The sequence below is a fragment of the Dromiciops gliroides genome, chromosome 4, assembly GCF_019393635.1.
Source record: "Dromiciops gliroides isolate mDroGli1 chromosome 4, mDroGli1.pri, whole genome shotgun sequence".
Taxonomy (NCBI): Eukaryota; Metazoa; Chordata; class Mammalia; order Microbiotheria; family Microbiotheriidae; genus Dromiciops; species Dromiciops gliroides.
Window position 1 is genome coordinate 159128394 of NC_057864.1, and position 16110 is coordinate 159144503.

Here is a 16110-nt window from a genome sequence, read left to right on the forward strand (position 1 = left end):
GTTGTTTTGGCAGTTTTGAAACTTCTGATCCCCTCAACATCATAAACCTTGACTGGTGGCAGTGGCTTGGGAGAGGGCTGACAGCTTGTCCTCCCCCAACCCCTTCTTGGTCCCCTATGTCTCAGCTGATGTCTAATAAACATCCTGAGCTAGGTTGTTGGGAGTGTGGCCTGTTTCTTGTGTGGCATAAGCTCCTACTCTCTAAAGGTAGAGTTGGGGGTAAGTCCTTATAAAAGCTTGGCTCTGAAGCTACCTGCTCAGAGGTGTTTGGCAATGCCCCTCCCCCAATCCAGCTCAGGCTAAGATATCTGCCTGTTTCTTTAAAATTTCAGCAAAAAGTTCTGAGGTTTCCAAGTTGTTTCACTGACAGCATTCTGCTTAATATATCAAACTTATTGAATGTTAAAAAAAAAAAAAAAATTGGGGGGGGCAATGAGGGTTAAGTGACTTGCCCAAGGTCACACAGCTAGTAAGTGGCAAGTGTCTCAGGTCCTCCTGAATTCAGGGCCAGTACTTTATCCAGTGTGCCACCAGCTGCCCCCAAAAACAATTTTTAACATTCATTTTTTAAAATGTTGAGTTCTGAATTCTCCTTCTCTTCCCCCTCCTCCCTTTTCCCTCCTCCTTTCCTTCTCCTCTCTTCCTGAGGGAGTAAGCCATTTGATATAGTTTATACATGTGCAGTCATACAAAATATACTTCCATAGTGGTCATGTTGTGAAAGAAAACATAGGAAAAAAAAACATGAAAAACAATTAGGTAAAAAATAGTATGCTTTAATAAAGAACTGATGGACTCTGAATGAAGATCAAAGCATACTTTTTTCACTTTATTTTTTTGTGATTTTTTTCTTTTAATCTGTTTCTTTCACAACTGCAACTAATATGGAAATATGTTTTACATAATTGCACATATTTAACCTATATCAGATGGCCTACCATTTTAGGAAGAGGGAAGTGGAAGGAAGGATAAAAATATGGAATTCAAAATCTTGTAAAAATAAATGTTAAAAATTGTCTTAACATAATTGGGGAAAAAATAAAATATAATTAAAAATACTATGATTTGATCTGCATTCTGGTTCTATTTGTTCTTTCTTTGGAGAAGGATAGCATTTTTTATCATAACCTCTTCAGATTGTCTTGGATCTTTGTATTGCTGAGAATAGCTAAGTAATTCACAGTTGATCATCATACAGTGTTGCCATGTACAGTGTTATCTGGGTCTGCTCACTTCACTCTGCATCAGTTCATGTAAGTCTTCCCACGTTTTTTTGAAAGCAGGAGCATTGGTGAGGGAGACTTCACAGAATACTTGGGCTGACAGAAAGAAATTCTTTGAGCTGGTAATGTGTCCCAGGCATGAGGGACCCCACTTGTGCAACTCCCTGGATATGTGGAAGATGAAGTATCAAGTTTAAGAAACAACTTATATCCTAACCTTATTGGAATAGAAAGTTCATGAATGGGAAGAGTATGAAGTGAGGAAGTAAGGCTGGAAAAGCAAGTAGGAGCCATATTCTGGAGGAATTATCTGCCACACTAAAGAGTTTGTACTTTATGCTATTGGCAGGATGGACCTGTCAGTATAATTTTCCTTAAAGTCATGTCTGACAATGTCACTCCCCTGCTCAGTAAATTCAGTGGCTTACCATTATTTTGAGGAAGTGTGTGTGTGTGTGTGTGTGTGTATTCCTGTCTGGCATTTAAAGTTCATCACAACCAGGCCCCTTCTTTTGCCTTTCCAGTATTCTTACACATTACTCCCCTCCACATGCTCTGACTTACTTGTGGTGGTTCACACATGACCCTCAGTCTCTTGTTTGAGGCTCTGTACCAGCTTTCTCTCATTCCTGGACTGTACTTCTTGAGTTCCTTCAAAACTCAGTTCAGAAGTCTTTCCTGATCCACCCAGCTACCAGTGTCTTCCCTCCTCAAACTACCTCCTGTTCACTTTGTACATATGTGTACATATATGTGTATGTGTGGTCTCTCCTGTTAGAATGCAAGCTTCTTGAGAGCAGAGACCGTTCCACTTGTGCCTTTGTATCTCTAGCACAATTCTGGTGCGTGTATCAGGTATTTAGTAAATGCTTATTGTTTGGTTTGTAAGTAGAGCAGTAAGATGATCACACTTGTTGCTTCTGAAGATTATTCTGCCAGCTACGTAGGGAATGGATAGGAGAAAGAGGACATTGCAAGCACGAACATAAATTATTACAATAGTCTAGAACAGAGGTAATAAAGGCTTGGACCAGGATTATTTGTGATGGAGAGAAGAGAACAGATATGAGAGATGTGGAGGCAGAAATGCCAAGACTGTGTGACTTGATAGTTGATAGTGAGGGGTAAGCTAGGGAGAAGTCAGGATTGACTCTGATGTTAAGAACCTGAGTGTCAGAGATTGTGTTGGTGCCCTCGGCAGAAATAGGGAATTTTGGAGGAGGACTAGGTTTGAAGGAAAGATAGGAATTCAGTTTGGATAATGTTTAGTTTTAGAAACCAATAGGATGGAGCAGCTAGGTGGCGCAGTGGATGGAGCACCGGCCCTGGAGTCAGGAGGACCTGAGTTCAAATGTGGCCTCAGACACTTGACACTTACTAGCTGTGTGACCCTGGGCAAGTCACATAACCCCAATTGCCTCACCACCATCCCCCCCTCTACCCCAAATAAAGAAACTGATAGGATACTCAGGTAGAGATGTCCAGCACAGGCAGTTGACAGTATAGGATTGGCGTTTAGGAGAAAGATTAGGGCACATACATGGATTTGACACTCATCTATGTGGAAACCATGCTTGAACCTTGGAAGTAGATAAGGACATTGCAAGCAGAAAGTTTCTAGCAGTATGCTACAGGGTTGGATCCTTGACCTTTTCCTAACCAGTATACTCAGCAGTCTTGGGGAAGGTTGTTCAGCCATGAGTCCTAATGGGCAGACTCTCTCCATCTTATCCACGAAATTATTGTGACAAGCTTTATCAAATGTCTGATTTAAATTAAGATACATCATGCAGGGGCAGCTAGGTGGCACAGTGGATAGAGCACTGGCCCTGGAGTCAGGAGTACCTGAGTTCAAATCTGGCCTCAGACACTTAACACTTCCTAGCTGTGTGACCCTGGGCAAGTCACTTAACCTTCATTGCCCTGCAAAAATAAAAAAGATACATCATGCCTAGCACATTCCCCTGATTCTGCCCTTATAATCCTATCAGATTAGTGGATTCACTAATAGTCTGCTTGTTTTGTTGTAGAAAAGGAAGTAAATGAGCTGATGGAAGAATTATTTGAAACTGTAAGTACCAAACTTTAATTGGGACCTTGAATAGTAACAGTGGATGACCAATGAACTGTGACACCCCCGTGCAGTTCTTCACCTTCCCCCACCCCCCCCTTCCCATGGTTGGTTTCTTTCCTCCAGAAAAATAGAATTGTCTGAAAGGGCAAATCTGTTTCCAAAACCCAGGAAGTAACATCACCTCAGGAGATTATTTCTTATTATTGTCAGCTCTCCATTATCCTCATGCAATTGTTCTCAGTAAAATTTTAACCTCTCAAATTTTATCAGCCATTATAGTAAGCTATAGCATGATCTCCCCATTGTCATTTGGTGGGGCCTCAGGAATTGCCTGAGCAACTGTAATTGGGAAAATTAATATATCGCTTTAAAATCCTGTAATGCATTGCCAAATAAAATGTTAACAATATCAGATCATGCACAGTCATGTATCCCATTGGTATAGCTAACTGGGAATTGGCTTTGTGAGTTAGGTTACACACACACACCCCCATATGAGACTTAAGTGTGTGAATATGAGAACCTCAAAATAAGAGTGATGGCCTCTACATAGGCTCATTTTGAATGCCTAGATTACTAAGATCCTGTGTCCATTTCTTTCTTACCCCTAGAATGAGTTTCTTAAGGAGTGAGGCCCAGGATATTAATCCTTTCCTTCTTGGCCCTAGTTCCAAGATGAAATGGGCTTCTCCCACATGGAGGATGAAGGTCCAGAGGAGGAAGACAGTGTGCCTGAACCCCGGCCCAACTTCAATACTCCCCAAGCCTTACGGTAGGATTGATAGAAATCCTGGATGACATACAAGGGGAAATGTACTATGAAGCATCCAGGCCTGTGCCTTATATATCAGATTCTCAAAGGTGCCTTGTGAAATGGCTCTAGGGAACTTTGCCTTTGTCCTCAGAGCTTGCACTTTTTTTTTTCTGGGGGGTTTTTTGTTTTGTTTTTCGGGGTAATGAGGGTTAAGTGACTTGCCCAGGGTCACACAGCTAGTAAGTGTCAAGTGTCTTGAATGGTTGGTTGCTGTAAATTCTAGCTAGTCTGTCTAAAAATCTAATGAATGGTCGCCAATAAATTAGAAGCTTTAGTGAGAGTTTAGACTTTTAAGCATTTATTAAGGAGGATAAGAATTTGGTGAAGAAAGAGAAAGAGGCCTAGATGCCTACATCTATCTATCTCAGGGAGCCAGCATTTCTAGTTTCACTCCCCATGAGATCCTGAAGAAAAAGAGCCTCGTCCCTTTTTCATCCCACGAGCTTCCTGTCTAAACCAGAAACATCAAACGTCACTTCCTGATGTCAAGGAACTGACCTTCCAAGCCACATGGCTTGCCCTCAGACGCTTTCTCCTCATGACAGAGCTTTCCTACATTCTCTCTCCAACAGGGGATGTCACTCCAATTGTCACATTCTGAGGCCAAATTTGAACTAAGGTCCTCGTGAATCCAGGGTGGGTGCTTTATCCACTGTGCCACCTAGCTGCCCACTCTTTTTGTTTGTTTGTTTGTTTGTTTTTTTCAAAACTGTTTCACTGTTCTCTGACCCCTAACCTAAGATTCTAAGCTTCTCGGAGCTTTCTGCTTCCTAAGCCTACTTAGCTCTGTGGCGTCAGGGATCTGTTATACCCAGTTCCTGATTGCCTTTCTGGCTTCTGCATCTTTTTTCTCTTCTATTCCTTGCCACCATACACTCTCAACCATAAATATGGGTTTCTGTTTACATGGGAAAAAACATTATACAGATTGGGGAAAACTATATCAGTGTAAAATAGCTAGAAGTGCAGATATTAAAACAGTTTACACAAAAGCTGTTTGGTCCCATAATTGATAACACCCTTTCTTAGCTCTTTAGTCTACTATAGTTACCTGGTTTTATATTGGCCCATCCTTCTCATCATGTCCCCTAAGGAGAATGTCTGAGAATGATCCGAGGAGAGGAATGGGTGAATGAGCTTAATCTGGTATGGGCAGATGAGATGGACAAATTTCACAAACTAGAAGGGTTCTGTGACTAGCTAGTAATATACTTAACTCTCATAATGAATTTTTTGTGCACTACTCATGTGCCTTTAAAATCATGTGAACAGGGGCGGCTAGGTGGTGCAGTGGATAAAGCACTGGCCTTGGAGTAAGGAGAACCTGAGTTCAAATCCGGCCTCAGACACTTGACACTTACTAGCTATGTGACCCTGGGCAAGTCACTTAACCCTCATTGCCCTGCCCCCCCCCCCAAAATCATGTAAACAATTATATCTATCTTCTTTCTCCCAATTGAGGAAAAATAAGGAAATTCAAATGTACAGTGTTCCTATTCCCCTGAAAAAAATTAACCTATTCATCTGTATACATAAATCACCCTCAGTTTACAAAAGACAGCTCTTTTCCTTATACCTGCTTATGTGGGGAAAAAACCCTAAATTTTTGTGAACATTTTGCTTCTCCACAAGAATGTTGGATCTAGTTGAGAACTTAGGGTCAGGTCAACAAGTCTCCTTTTTATGGGGCAGTGCAGCTTTAGACCAAACTGTATCTGTTTGGGAAGGGAGTGAAAGCAGCAGCTGGCATCTCTTGCAGCCTCTCTGGTTGAGTCGTGCTTGAGAGGTGGTGAATTATGTGACCAGCTACAGATTATTTTTCAAACTATGATGCCTACTGTGTTCCTTCCCACCCTGCTTGTACTTTGCTTCTCCTTCCCTTTTTACCCATATCCATTTGGGTCATTAATGTAAACTCTTTAAGTACTGACAGCATATCCATGGGCTGTTCAGCAGTGTCCTGGGAGGTTGGGATAGATGTACTTGTCTATGAATTGAAATTGGTAAGCTTTTATTAAATACCAGCTATGTGCCAGACCCTGTGGTAGTTGTTCAGGATCCAGATATAAAAATGAAACAATCTCTGACCACAGAGAACTTAGTGGATACAGTGGATAGAGCACGGGCCCTGGAGTCAGGAGGACCCAAGTTCAAATCTGGCCTCAGACACTTGACACTTACTGGCTGTGTGACCCTGGGCAAGTCACTTAACCCCAATTGCCTTACCAAAAAAAGAAAGAAAGAAGAAAGAACGAAAGAAAATAAATAAAAACAGCAGAAGGAAAAAAATAATTTTGACTCTACAGTTCCTTAAAGAAATTACTGTCTTTTGGTTGTTGTCATAATACAAGGAGGGTACTAAAACATGCAAACTGGTCATCATAACAACACAGGCATGGCATTGTCCCTTTTTATTATGGTGTCAGCATGGAGCTACCATTGATATATGGAGCTCTGACCTCACTGCAGGAGACGGCATTGGAGGTATTTAATTTCTGGGTTTCTTCAAAGGACCATGTTAGTATTAATAAATTGTGTTATAAAGCAGGTCAGAGGAATGGTGGTTTGTGGGAAAGGGTACCCTGACAGTACCAAGTGCCGAAAGATTCATGATGGCAATGTTGTTAATATTAGACCAACCTCCATACTGACTTCTGTTCATCAGAATTAGTGTGTGTCCCACAGGGCACCTCCCACCTCATCTCCACACATGTTTCCCTGCATCATACTGCTAGGACTTTGACTGTTCAGGAAAAGAGACAGTAGAACCAGCTAGAGAAAGGAGCAGAGATAGGGATAGGGTAGAGGTCCCATCAAAAGTACAGGGATGGGGGGCACCTAGGTGGCACAGTGGATAAAGCACCGGCCCTGGATTCAGGTGTACCTGAGTTCAAATCCGGCCTCAGACACTTGACACTTATTAGCTGTGTGACCCTGGGCAAGTCACTTAACCCTCATTGCCCTGCCAAAAAAAAAAAAAAAGTACAGAGATTATACATTAGGATGGGACCCAGTAGGTTTTTGTTTGTCTTTTTCCAAAAAAGTCTCAGTTACTCCTAGAAGGAATATTTAGGGGCAGCTAGGTGGCACAGTGGATAGAGCACCGGCCCTGGAGTCAGGAGGACCTGAGTTCAAATTCGGCCTCAGACACTTAACACTTACTAGCTGTGTGACCCGAGGCAAGTCATTTAACCCCAATTGCCTCACCAAAAAAAAAAAAATAGGAGGAGGAATATTTAATGTGACATATCCAGGTGGTACAAGAGTGTCAGTTATTAGTTACTCAGGGGTCACTCAGTATATTTTTGTTTTGAGGCAATCAGGGTTATGTGACTTGCCCAGGGTCACATAGCTGGTAAGAGTCTGTCTCTGAAGACAGATTTTAACTCAGGTCCTTCTGACTTTAGGGCCACTGATTTATTACTACACCACCTAGCTGCCCCAACACTTAGCATATTATAATGGTGACCTTACTCTGCTTCCTGCTGTTCAACTGTTTGCTTTCTCATTTGTATGTCACCCAGTGGGTGATCAAGGGAAAAGAGAAGTTGGAAAACTCATCCTATTTGGGTCATTGTTGCCTTTTGGGAAATTGAATAAGGATAATCATAAAACCTTTGGCTGATTTGGAATTTAGGTGTTGGAAGCCCTGTCTGTAAGTTTCAGTTATTTAGACTCTCCTGGTATCCTATCATTCTCTTTATGATGAAGAATGGGTTCTGAGAAATTTCCACATTTTTTTAAATCCCCCTTTTGGAGACAGGTTTGAAGAACCCCTAGCAAACTTGCTCAATGAACAGCATCGTACAGTGAAGGAGCTGTTGGAACAGTTAAGGATAAAAAAGTCTTCAACTAAGCAACAACCAGAGGCAGAGAGGCCCAAGCCCCAAAGTGATAAGGTCCAACAGACTCTGATTTTGGATGCAGCTCAGAGGAAAAGACTCCAACAACAAATGCAGCAGGTGAGACTCTACTTATTATGGTGACATTTAGCTTTCATATGACCAGGGATTGATAGCTTATAACTAATTGAAGGCCCCGAAATAGGCTTCTTCATATTAGTAGAAACTGTATTATTTGATCATGAGATTGAAAGAGATTTTGAAATAGCCATTCTGCTGCCATATATGATAGTCTTCAAGGGTTTTTGCTGTTCAGTCGTTTTCAGTCATGTCCAACTCTTTGTGACCCCATTTGGGACCTTCTTGGCAAACATACTGGAATAGTTTGCTTTTTCCTTCTCCAGCTCATTTTACAGGTGAGGCAAAAAGGGTTAAGTGACTTACCCAGGGACACAGCTAGCAAATGTCTAAGTCCAGATTTGAATTCAGGAAGATGATTATTCCTGACTCCAGGTCAGGAGCTCTATCCACTATACGACCTAGCTGTCCACCTTCAAGAGTACAATAATGCATTCCAGAGTCTAACTATTCCCATAGGACAGTAGTTCTTCCTTATGGTTGATCTAAATTCCTAATACTCATTACTTCTGTTCATGTCATTCTGATTAAGGGATGCCTTTTTGGTAGGTCTAAGTCAAGACATAATATTAAGCATTGTACACAATAACAGCAACATTGTGATGATCACCTGTGATAGACTTAGCTCTTCTCAGCAATACAATGATCCAAGACAGTTCCAAAAGACTGATGATGGAAATGCCTTCCACATGCAGAATAAAGCATACTATTTTCACTTCTGTTGTTTTTTTGTTTCTTCTTTCTTTTGGTTTTTCCTTTGTTTTCTGATTCCCTTTTGTTCTGATTCTTCTTTTATCTACAACATGACTATTGTGGAAATATATTTAACATGATTCTACTGTATAAACTATATCAGATTGTTCCCTGTCTTCAGGAGGGGGAAGGAAGTAAAGGAGGGAGAAAAATTTGGAAATCAAAATCTTAGAAAAATGAATGTTGAAAACTATAATTGGGAAACATTTTTTAAAATACTGTTTTTAAAAACCTCCAAAAAAGGAAAAAATACCCACAATGTTAAGGCTGTTCACTGTTTTCGTAGACCTCTAAGGAAGAAAAACATTTGCGTTGATGTTACAGTGATACACTGGTAAAGTCTTCCTACACAGCACCCTACATATCACTAATGTACTTTATTTCTTTTTTCCCCCCTCTTAGCATGTTCAACTCCTGACTCAGATTCACCTCTTGTCCAGCGCCAACCCCGGCCTCACTTCAGAAGCAAATACCACCAAGATGTTTCTTGTAAGGGTTGTCTACCCCTAGTGTCTCAAAGCTAGAGTGTGAAATCAGTTTGGCTGATATAATTTACATCAATCCTTTCACATACATTGATCAATCCTCCCTGATTCTTATCTTATCCATTTTCCTTATGAAAGTACAGATAATATTATAGTCAGTTTTCTTTAGTCTTACCACCTCATATTCACCTCTATTTAGTTTCGTGTAGGTCTACTCTAATTTTTTTCCTGCTTTCCCTATATGCCATATTTTTATAGCTGTAGAATTAATTGGTCATCCTATAAGCATATCACCAGTGATTTATATAGTGTATTAAGCTTTTTTTGTACAAAATAAAAATATAACATGGTATGGATAGTTAAAGTAGAGAAAGGGGTGGAGAACAAATGCTTTAATTTGTCACTGGGAAAATAGTCCCTGAGGTTAGTGGCAGGGGATTGATGATCAGTGCTACATTTCTGGATATAGCCAATGTGTGATAGAATTGGTTACGTCTTCCTTTTTGGTTAACATTTATTGAGGACCTATGAGAGGATACAAAAGCAGTAGAAGACATGATCTCTGCTAGCAAATAGCTTGTGGTCTATTTAGGAAGAAAGAACACACTAGGGAAGAAATTTTTTTAAAAACCCCAAAACTTTATGTTGCTATTTTTGTTTTTATATCATCATTTTTTCCAGGTATATACTTCTTTCTTCCTCCTCCCCTAGAGAGCTATCACTCATAACAGAATTTTTTAAAAGGGGGGGAGAAAATGTAAAGTTCAACAAAACTAACCAACACATAGCACATCTTACGTTATATATTCAGTGTTCAACACCTATAGTCACCCATTCTGCAAATAAAGAAAGGAGATACGTTTGAAGATGAACATTTTTATGGAATATGCAAATGAAAATTAGTACAGATTGTACATATAAATATTTTTAGTGCTTTTAATAAAAGTGAAAGAAATGAGGTGAGCTTAATTAAGGAAGTCTTTCTCAAAGAGACTATGTTTAGAATTTATTTTGTAAACTCCAGTTAACTCTGTTCCTGTCTCCACCTTGTAGCCTTTCCTTTTTTGAAAGAGTTTTTTGACCAGGGTCTAATCCTTATGTCTGGGACATAGATCATTTTCATATCCATTTTTTCCCAGAGGGAGTTGGGGACCTTTGCTCAAAGTTCCGTTGTCCTTCACCATCAATTCAACCCCAAGTTTCAGACTATGTTCCAGCCGTGTAACCTGAAAGGTGCGATGCAACTCATTGAAGACTTTCACTCACACATCCACATTGACTGGAGCCCTCGAAAAAATGTCAAGAAAAGTGGTAAGGGACATAGTGCTCAAATTAATGTCCAGTAATGGTTCTAGGTGCATGATGTTCTTGGTACTCTAAGGAAAATTAACACATGTGACTAGAGTGGGAAAGAGAACAGGATAAGCTTTGTCCCTTTCTCATCCTTTTCCTTTTTCTAGGGCTGTACATGATCTTTTAGTCCAGAAAGAAAGTTATGCATACTAGACAAAGTGGGAAATAGTTTATAGGGAGAACTGTCAGTGCCAAGAATGGAACTATGTATGGACAATAGTGAAATGAAATATGAGAACTAACTCAGAGAAAAATGTAGCTATGGTAGGTAGTATGAATTTGTGGAAAATTTTTAAAATTGTCATATTATCTGTAACCGATTCATTTCACCTGAACCCATGTTTAACACGGACCTGTTACATTTTAATTATTTAAATTATCAAGGTAGCCAATTCATTCTCTCAGAATTCCTGTGGGAAAAGTAAGGCATATAGAATTTCCCTTTTACACGTAGATAAACTGTGGCACAGGAGCCAAGTAATTCCCTTTGGGTTGCAGACCTAGTAATGATGGAACCAGGACTAGAGCCTAGAGCTCTTGACTCCTAGTACTAACTCGTTTGAGGGACTCAGATCAAGTGAATTCTATTTTGGGGCAAGTTCAGCTCTAGGACTTGGCAGTTTTATTCTGATTCATTCGTTCTAGAAAGGAGGAAACATATAGTTTTGCTTCTAGTTCACATGGGTTTAATAGATGTTACTTTGGCAAGGAGGGGGGTGGGCTTGATTTGGTTAGTTGTTTGTTTTAAAAAAAAAAAATTAGATCTGATTTGGTTCAGGTAGATATATGAAAAGAATATGCCGTAGAGTTGTGAGACTTGAGTCGGCAGAGTGAAAACAATGGAAAGTTTCAAGGAATATTATAAATATTATAAGATTTAAAGGCAGTTTTGCTTAAATGCACAGGGATGTACTATGTGACTTCCCCATATTCCATATTTCTGTGAACCAGAGATTCTTTTTACAGCCAGTGAATTTCCTTGTCTGCCGAAGCAAGTAGCCTGGATCCTGGCCACAAGCAAGGTCTTCATGTATCCAGAGTTACTACCCATATGTTCCTTGAAAGCAAAGAATCCCAGGGATAAGATATTCTTCACCAAAGCAGAGGACAAGTATGTATTCACTATCTGGAAGGAAGAAAAATAAAAAACAATGAGAAGGAATCCTAGTTGCAACTCCTTAGGGGCTTAATCTGGTTGGAGTTCTCCCAGTAGTGGAGCCAGGTTGGAGAGCAGGGCTGGGACGGATAAGGAGGGGCTTCAGGACTGATGACCTTCTCTGGCGCCAAGCCTTCCTAGAAAATTGCTTTGCAAGCAGTTTTATTGTTAAAACCATACCCTTAGGAAGCAGTAGGGGATATCGATTGGGGGGGGGGGGTGAGGCAATTGGGGTTAAATAACTTGCCCAGGGTCACACAGCTAGTAAGTGTTAAGTGTCTGAGGCCGGATTTGAACTCAGGTCCTCCTGACTCCAGGGCCTGTGCTCTATCCACTGTGCCACCTAACTGCCCCCAGGGGCTACCAATTTAATGTAGCAGATAGAACAAAAACAAGACAGACATAAAAAAGAGAGAAGTGAGTACAGACTACCTGGCTGGACAGAGCTGTCACCATCAGCCATTAGTGGCTGGGGACAGAGAGAAGAGATCATAGAACTGGAGTGGAGCAGGGAATGAGTCTGGGGAATTTGGAGGAGTATTTGAAAGGAGGAGGGGCAAGGCCTGTTTCTGAATCTGTGCGTCTTTTTCAGTTTGTTAGCTTTGGGGCTGAAACATTTTGAAGGAACTGAGTTTCCAAAACCTCTAATCAGTAAATACCTCCTGACTGCCAAGTCTGCTCACCAGCTGACAGTGAGAATCAAGAACCTCAACATCAACAGGGCTCCTGACAATATTATCAAAGTGAGCTTCCCGTTCAAATTCACACTTTGTTTTTTTGAAGCATCGTATTAACTTTGCCATTATGTACTTCCCTTTGTCCCTCTGTATACACATACCCATCACTTACTCAAAAAGAAGCTTCTGTGTGCCCAGGGTGAGGGGCAGTAGGTGCCTTTCTCTTGATTCTGCCCTTGGTATTGCAATTCCTTGTGGGAATTTGAGCAGGACTTAAGCAGTGTGAGTGTCATCTTTATTTCCTCCATTACTTCTTCCTTCCCCTCACCCCAGTTATGTCTAAAGGAGAAAATGAAGCATTAATTCTGCCTGAAGTGCAGGAACGACCAACTTGAGGATGTGTGAATGTGATGTCTGCTTGCATCCACAGGAAAAAAACAACCTTGATATCCCATGTGTTATTCCCACCCCTCATACTCCCCCCCCCCCCCATTTCCCAACCTGGCATTATGACATGAGGATTATAACTCCTGTTTATCCTTTATTCTCAGTATTATAAGAAGACAAAGCAGCTGCCTATATTGTTTAAGTGCTGTGAGGAGCTTCAGCCTGATCAGTGGAAACCACCTGTGGAGAGGGAAGAGCGCCATCTCCCATTCTGGTTAAAGGTAAAGCCTTTATTGTTCCTCCCACAAAGACTGACAGGGAATCAGAGATATCATGGAAAAGTCACTGCAAGAGATTTATTAGAGAGTCCAGTTCAACCCAAATTGGGCTGCAAGAAAGCTTAAGGAATATTTTCATCTTCCCTGAACCTCTAACTAGATGAGAATCTCTTTTTTTGTTAGAAGAGGTAAGGGTCCAAAGGTATGAAGTATTGTTTCTAACATTAGGGGTTTTTTTTGATGTGTATCGGTTTTTGATGATTTTTTTTCTTCCTCTTTTAAAAAAAAATTCTTTGCTATAGGAGATGGCTTTCTGAGAGTGATGAGGGGAAGAAACACAAGAGGAAATCTAGGTGAAATAAAATCAAAAGATATAGAGAGGCTTTGAAGTCCTACAAAAAGAACTAGAAAACAGCATTCGTTTTTCTCTTTAACCCTCGTTAAAAAAAAATAACCAGAGTGTTTATCTTCCCTGCAGGCCAGTTTGCCATCCATCCAGGAGGAACTACAGCACTTAGCTAATGATGTTGGAGAATCAGGAAATTTATCTGAAGTAGCTGAGCCCAGTTCTGAACCAGGACTTGATAAAGACAGTATGGAGTCAAGGAATGAGAATCGATATCCCCTACTGCTGCCTAAGGGTGTGGTTTTAACACTAAAACCGCTTGCTAAGCGATTTTCTAGGAAGGCTTGGCGCCAGAGAAGGTCATCAGTCCTGAAGCCCCTCCTTATCCGTCCCAGCCCTGCTCTCCAACCTGGCTCCACTACTGGGAGAACTCCAACCAGATTAAGCCAGTCAGAAGCACCTCCAAGCAAAGTGGTGGTCCGGATCCCCAGCCTGATCCAGCCAGCCACTGTCTTACAGTCAGTGCCAGGAGGTCCACCTCTTGGTGTCACTGGGGGTGACGGCTTTGAGCTTCCCATGGCTCTGCCTTCTGTGGCCCCTGAGAATGGAACTTGCCTTCCCCAGACTGTGTCCCAAACCTTGCTTTCCCCTGCCCCAGCAGGCTTCCAGCCTAAGGTCATGTTGCCAGCACTTGTTACCTCCAAACCACGTAAACCAGGGACGAAACGAGGCCTTCCAAAGAGAGAGCGGACCAAGCCTTCTCCACTCTTAAAAGCTACTCCCATCCTTCGACCTGCACCAGTCATCCTCACTGTCCCTGCTACCACTGTAAAGGTTGTGAGCCTTAGCAATGGCTGTAATATGATCCAGCCTCTTGGTGCAGCTGTAGCTCAGAGCCCTCAGACTATCCCCATAACGACTCTCTTAGTTAGCCCCACCTCTTTCCCCTGCCCACTGAACCAGCCTCTTGTAGCTTCTTCCATACCACCCCTAATTGTCTCCAGTAATCCTGTGAATCTCCCTGTGCCGCCTACCCCAGAGGATAATACACAGGTGAAATCAGACATTCCTTGTCCTCCCACTGAAGGAAAAAGTACCTTTCCAACCATGGAGCCCAAATTGGAACCTCAAGAATTATCTGCTCTCTCCTCTACTCTCTCACCCAAAGAGGAACACAGCCCTGTGCCTCCCCCACCAGGCAAGGCCACCAGCCAAGGAGACCCATTTGAGGGTAATGCCCATAGCTGGACTGTTGTAAAGACAACGGAAGGGAGGGAAGTCCTAGAGCCACTGTCTCAGACCTCCTGGGAAACATTAACTTTTCTCCCTGGGGATTTGGTGGAAATTGTTAAAGTAGAGCCAGAAGACCCTGGGGAAGAAGTCAAACTGCCCCGGAACAAGTCACCTGAGCAGAATATCTGGGGTGAAATCAAAGAAGAGGTGTCTGTGGAACTGGATACAGGCCCTGCAGGTGAGGGGGCAAAGAGTACCCAAGAGGTGAAGAAAGAAGCTGTTTTACAGGAGGAGGAGAGAGGTGAGAGGACAGAGAGGTCTTCAGTTCCCCATGAGACTCAGGGGGAAGGGAACACAAGAGGAGAGGTCAGCAAAGGGTCTCCCAAGAATATTTCCTCTCCTACTAACCTTACTGCCCTTAGTAGTCCCCTAGGAAAGCCTGAAGATTCATCCAGTGTTGATGGCCAATTAGTGGGGACCCCAGCTGGCCGAGAAACGGGGGGTGAGAAGGATGGGCCAGAAGAGGAAGAGGAAGAAGATTTTGATGATCTCACACAAGATGAGGAAGATGAGGAGATGTCATCAGCTTCTGAAGAATCGGTGCTCTCTGTTCCTGAGCTTCAGGTAGGCATTTAGGATACCTACCCTGGAGTAGTTAAAGCCTCAAAAAAGATATATTTAACAGGTAATCACCTTTCAGTTATCTGGTCTATATAGTGTGTGGCAAGTGCTAGGAATGTTGGGGAATAATAGTACAGATAATCTTAAAATCCTTTGTGCTGGGCTTTGGAATGTAGTATGTGAGTTTTGTTTTGTTTTTTAGTAAATTTACCTTTCTACTTAGGTTTCCCTTAGAATATTGTGGGGATTCCTAGACATTTTCTGTGGGTGATCCATATCCAGAAAATTGAGAATTAATTATGTATACAATTGAATGGAGGAATGTGAGTAGATTTCCTTGGAAGTTCGTGGTGGAAGGAGGAGGGACAGTTATGGATCTGCCTGAAAAAGCTTCCTGAAGGAGATGATGTTTTAAGTAGTTCAAACCTATCAGCATAGAGGAGCCTTTGAAAGGTTAGCATCCCTCTTCTCTTCTATTCAGGAAAGTTGGCAGTAACCTTACCCATCTCTTATTCTTTATTCTTTAACTTAGGGAATCATTTCCTGATAGTTGAGATGTTTTCTTTAGTGTTGTTCCTTTAAAAATCTCATTTCATCACATTTTATAAGCTGGTGTATAGGGGCAGCTAGATGGTGCAGTGGATAAAGCACCAGCTCTGGATACAGGAGTACCTGAGTTCAAATCTGGCCTCAGACTCTTAACACTTACTAGCTGTGTGACCCTGGGCAA

General features: G+C 41.7%; 1 protein-coding gene across 4 annotated transcripts in view; it reads left to right on the plus strand.

Moving 5' to 3' along the window:
* Positions 1-16110, plus strand: part of GON4L (gon-4 like) — a 298840-nt gene that overhangs the window by 73693 nt on the left and 209037 nt on the right. For 3 of the 4 annotated variants that reach the window (XM_044002396.1, XM_044002395.1, XM_044002398.1), the window contains exons 13-21: positions 3254-3294; positions 3966-4069; positions 7875-8073; positions 9247-9333; positions 10469-10640; positions 11649-11793; positions 12431-12581; positions 13067-13183; positions 13659-15383. In XM_044002396.1, the coding sequence (XP_043858331.1) occupies positions 3254-3294; positions 3966-4069; positions 7875-8073; positions 9247-9333; positions 10469-10640; positions 11649-11793; positions 12431-12581; positions 13067-13183; positions 13659-15383 (2741 nt within the window). The remainder of the gene's footprint in view (positions 1-3253; positions 3295-3965; positions 4070-7874; positions 8074-9246; positions 9334-10468; positions 10641-11648; positions 11794-12430; positions 12582-13066; positions 13184-13658; positions 15384-16110) is intronic. The other variant, XM_044002397.1, reaches the window with a different exon arrangement.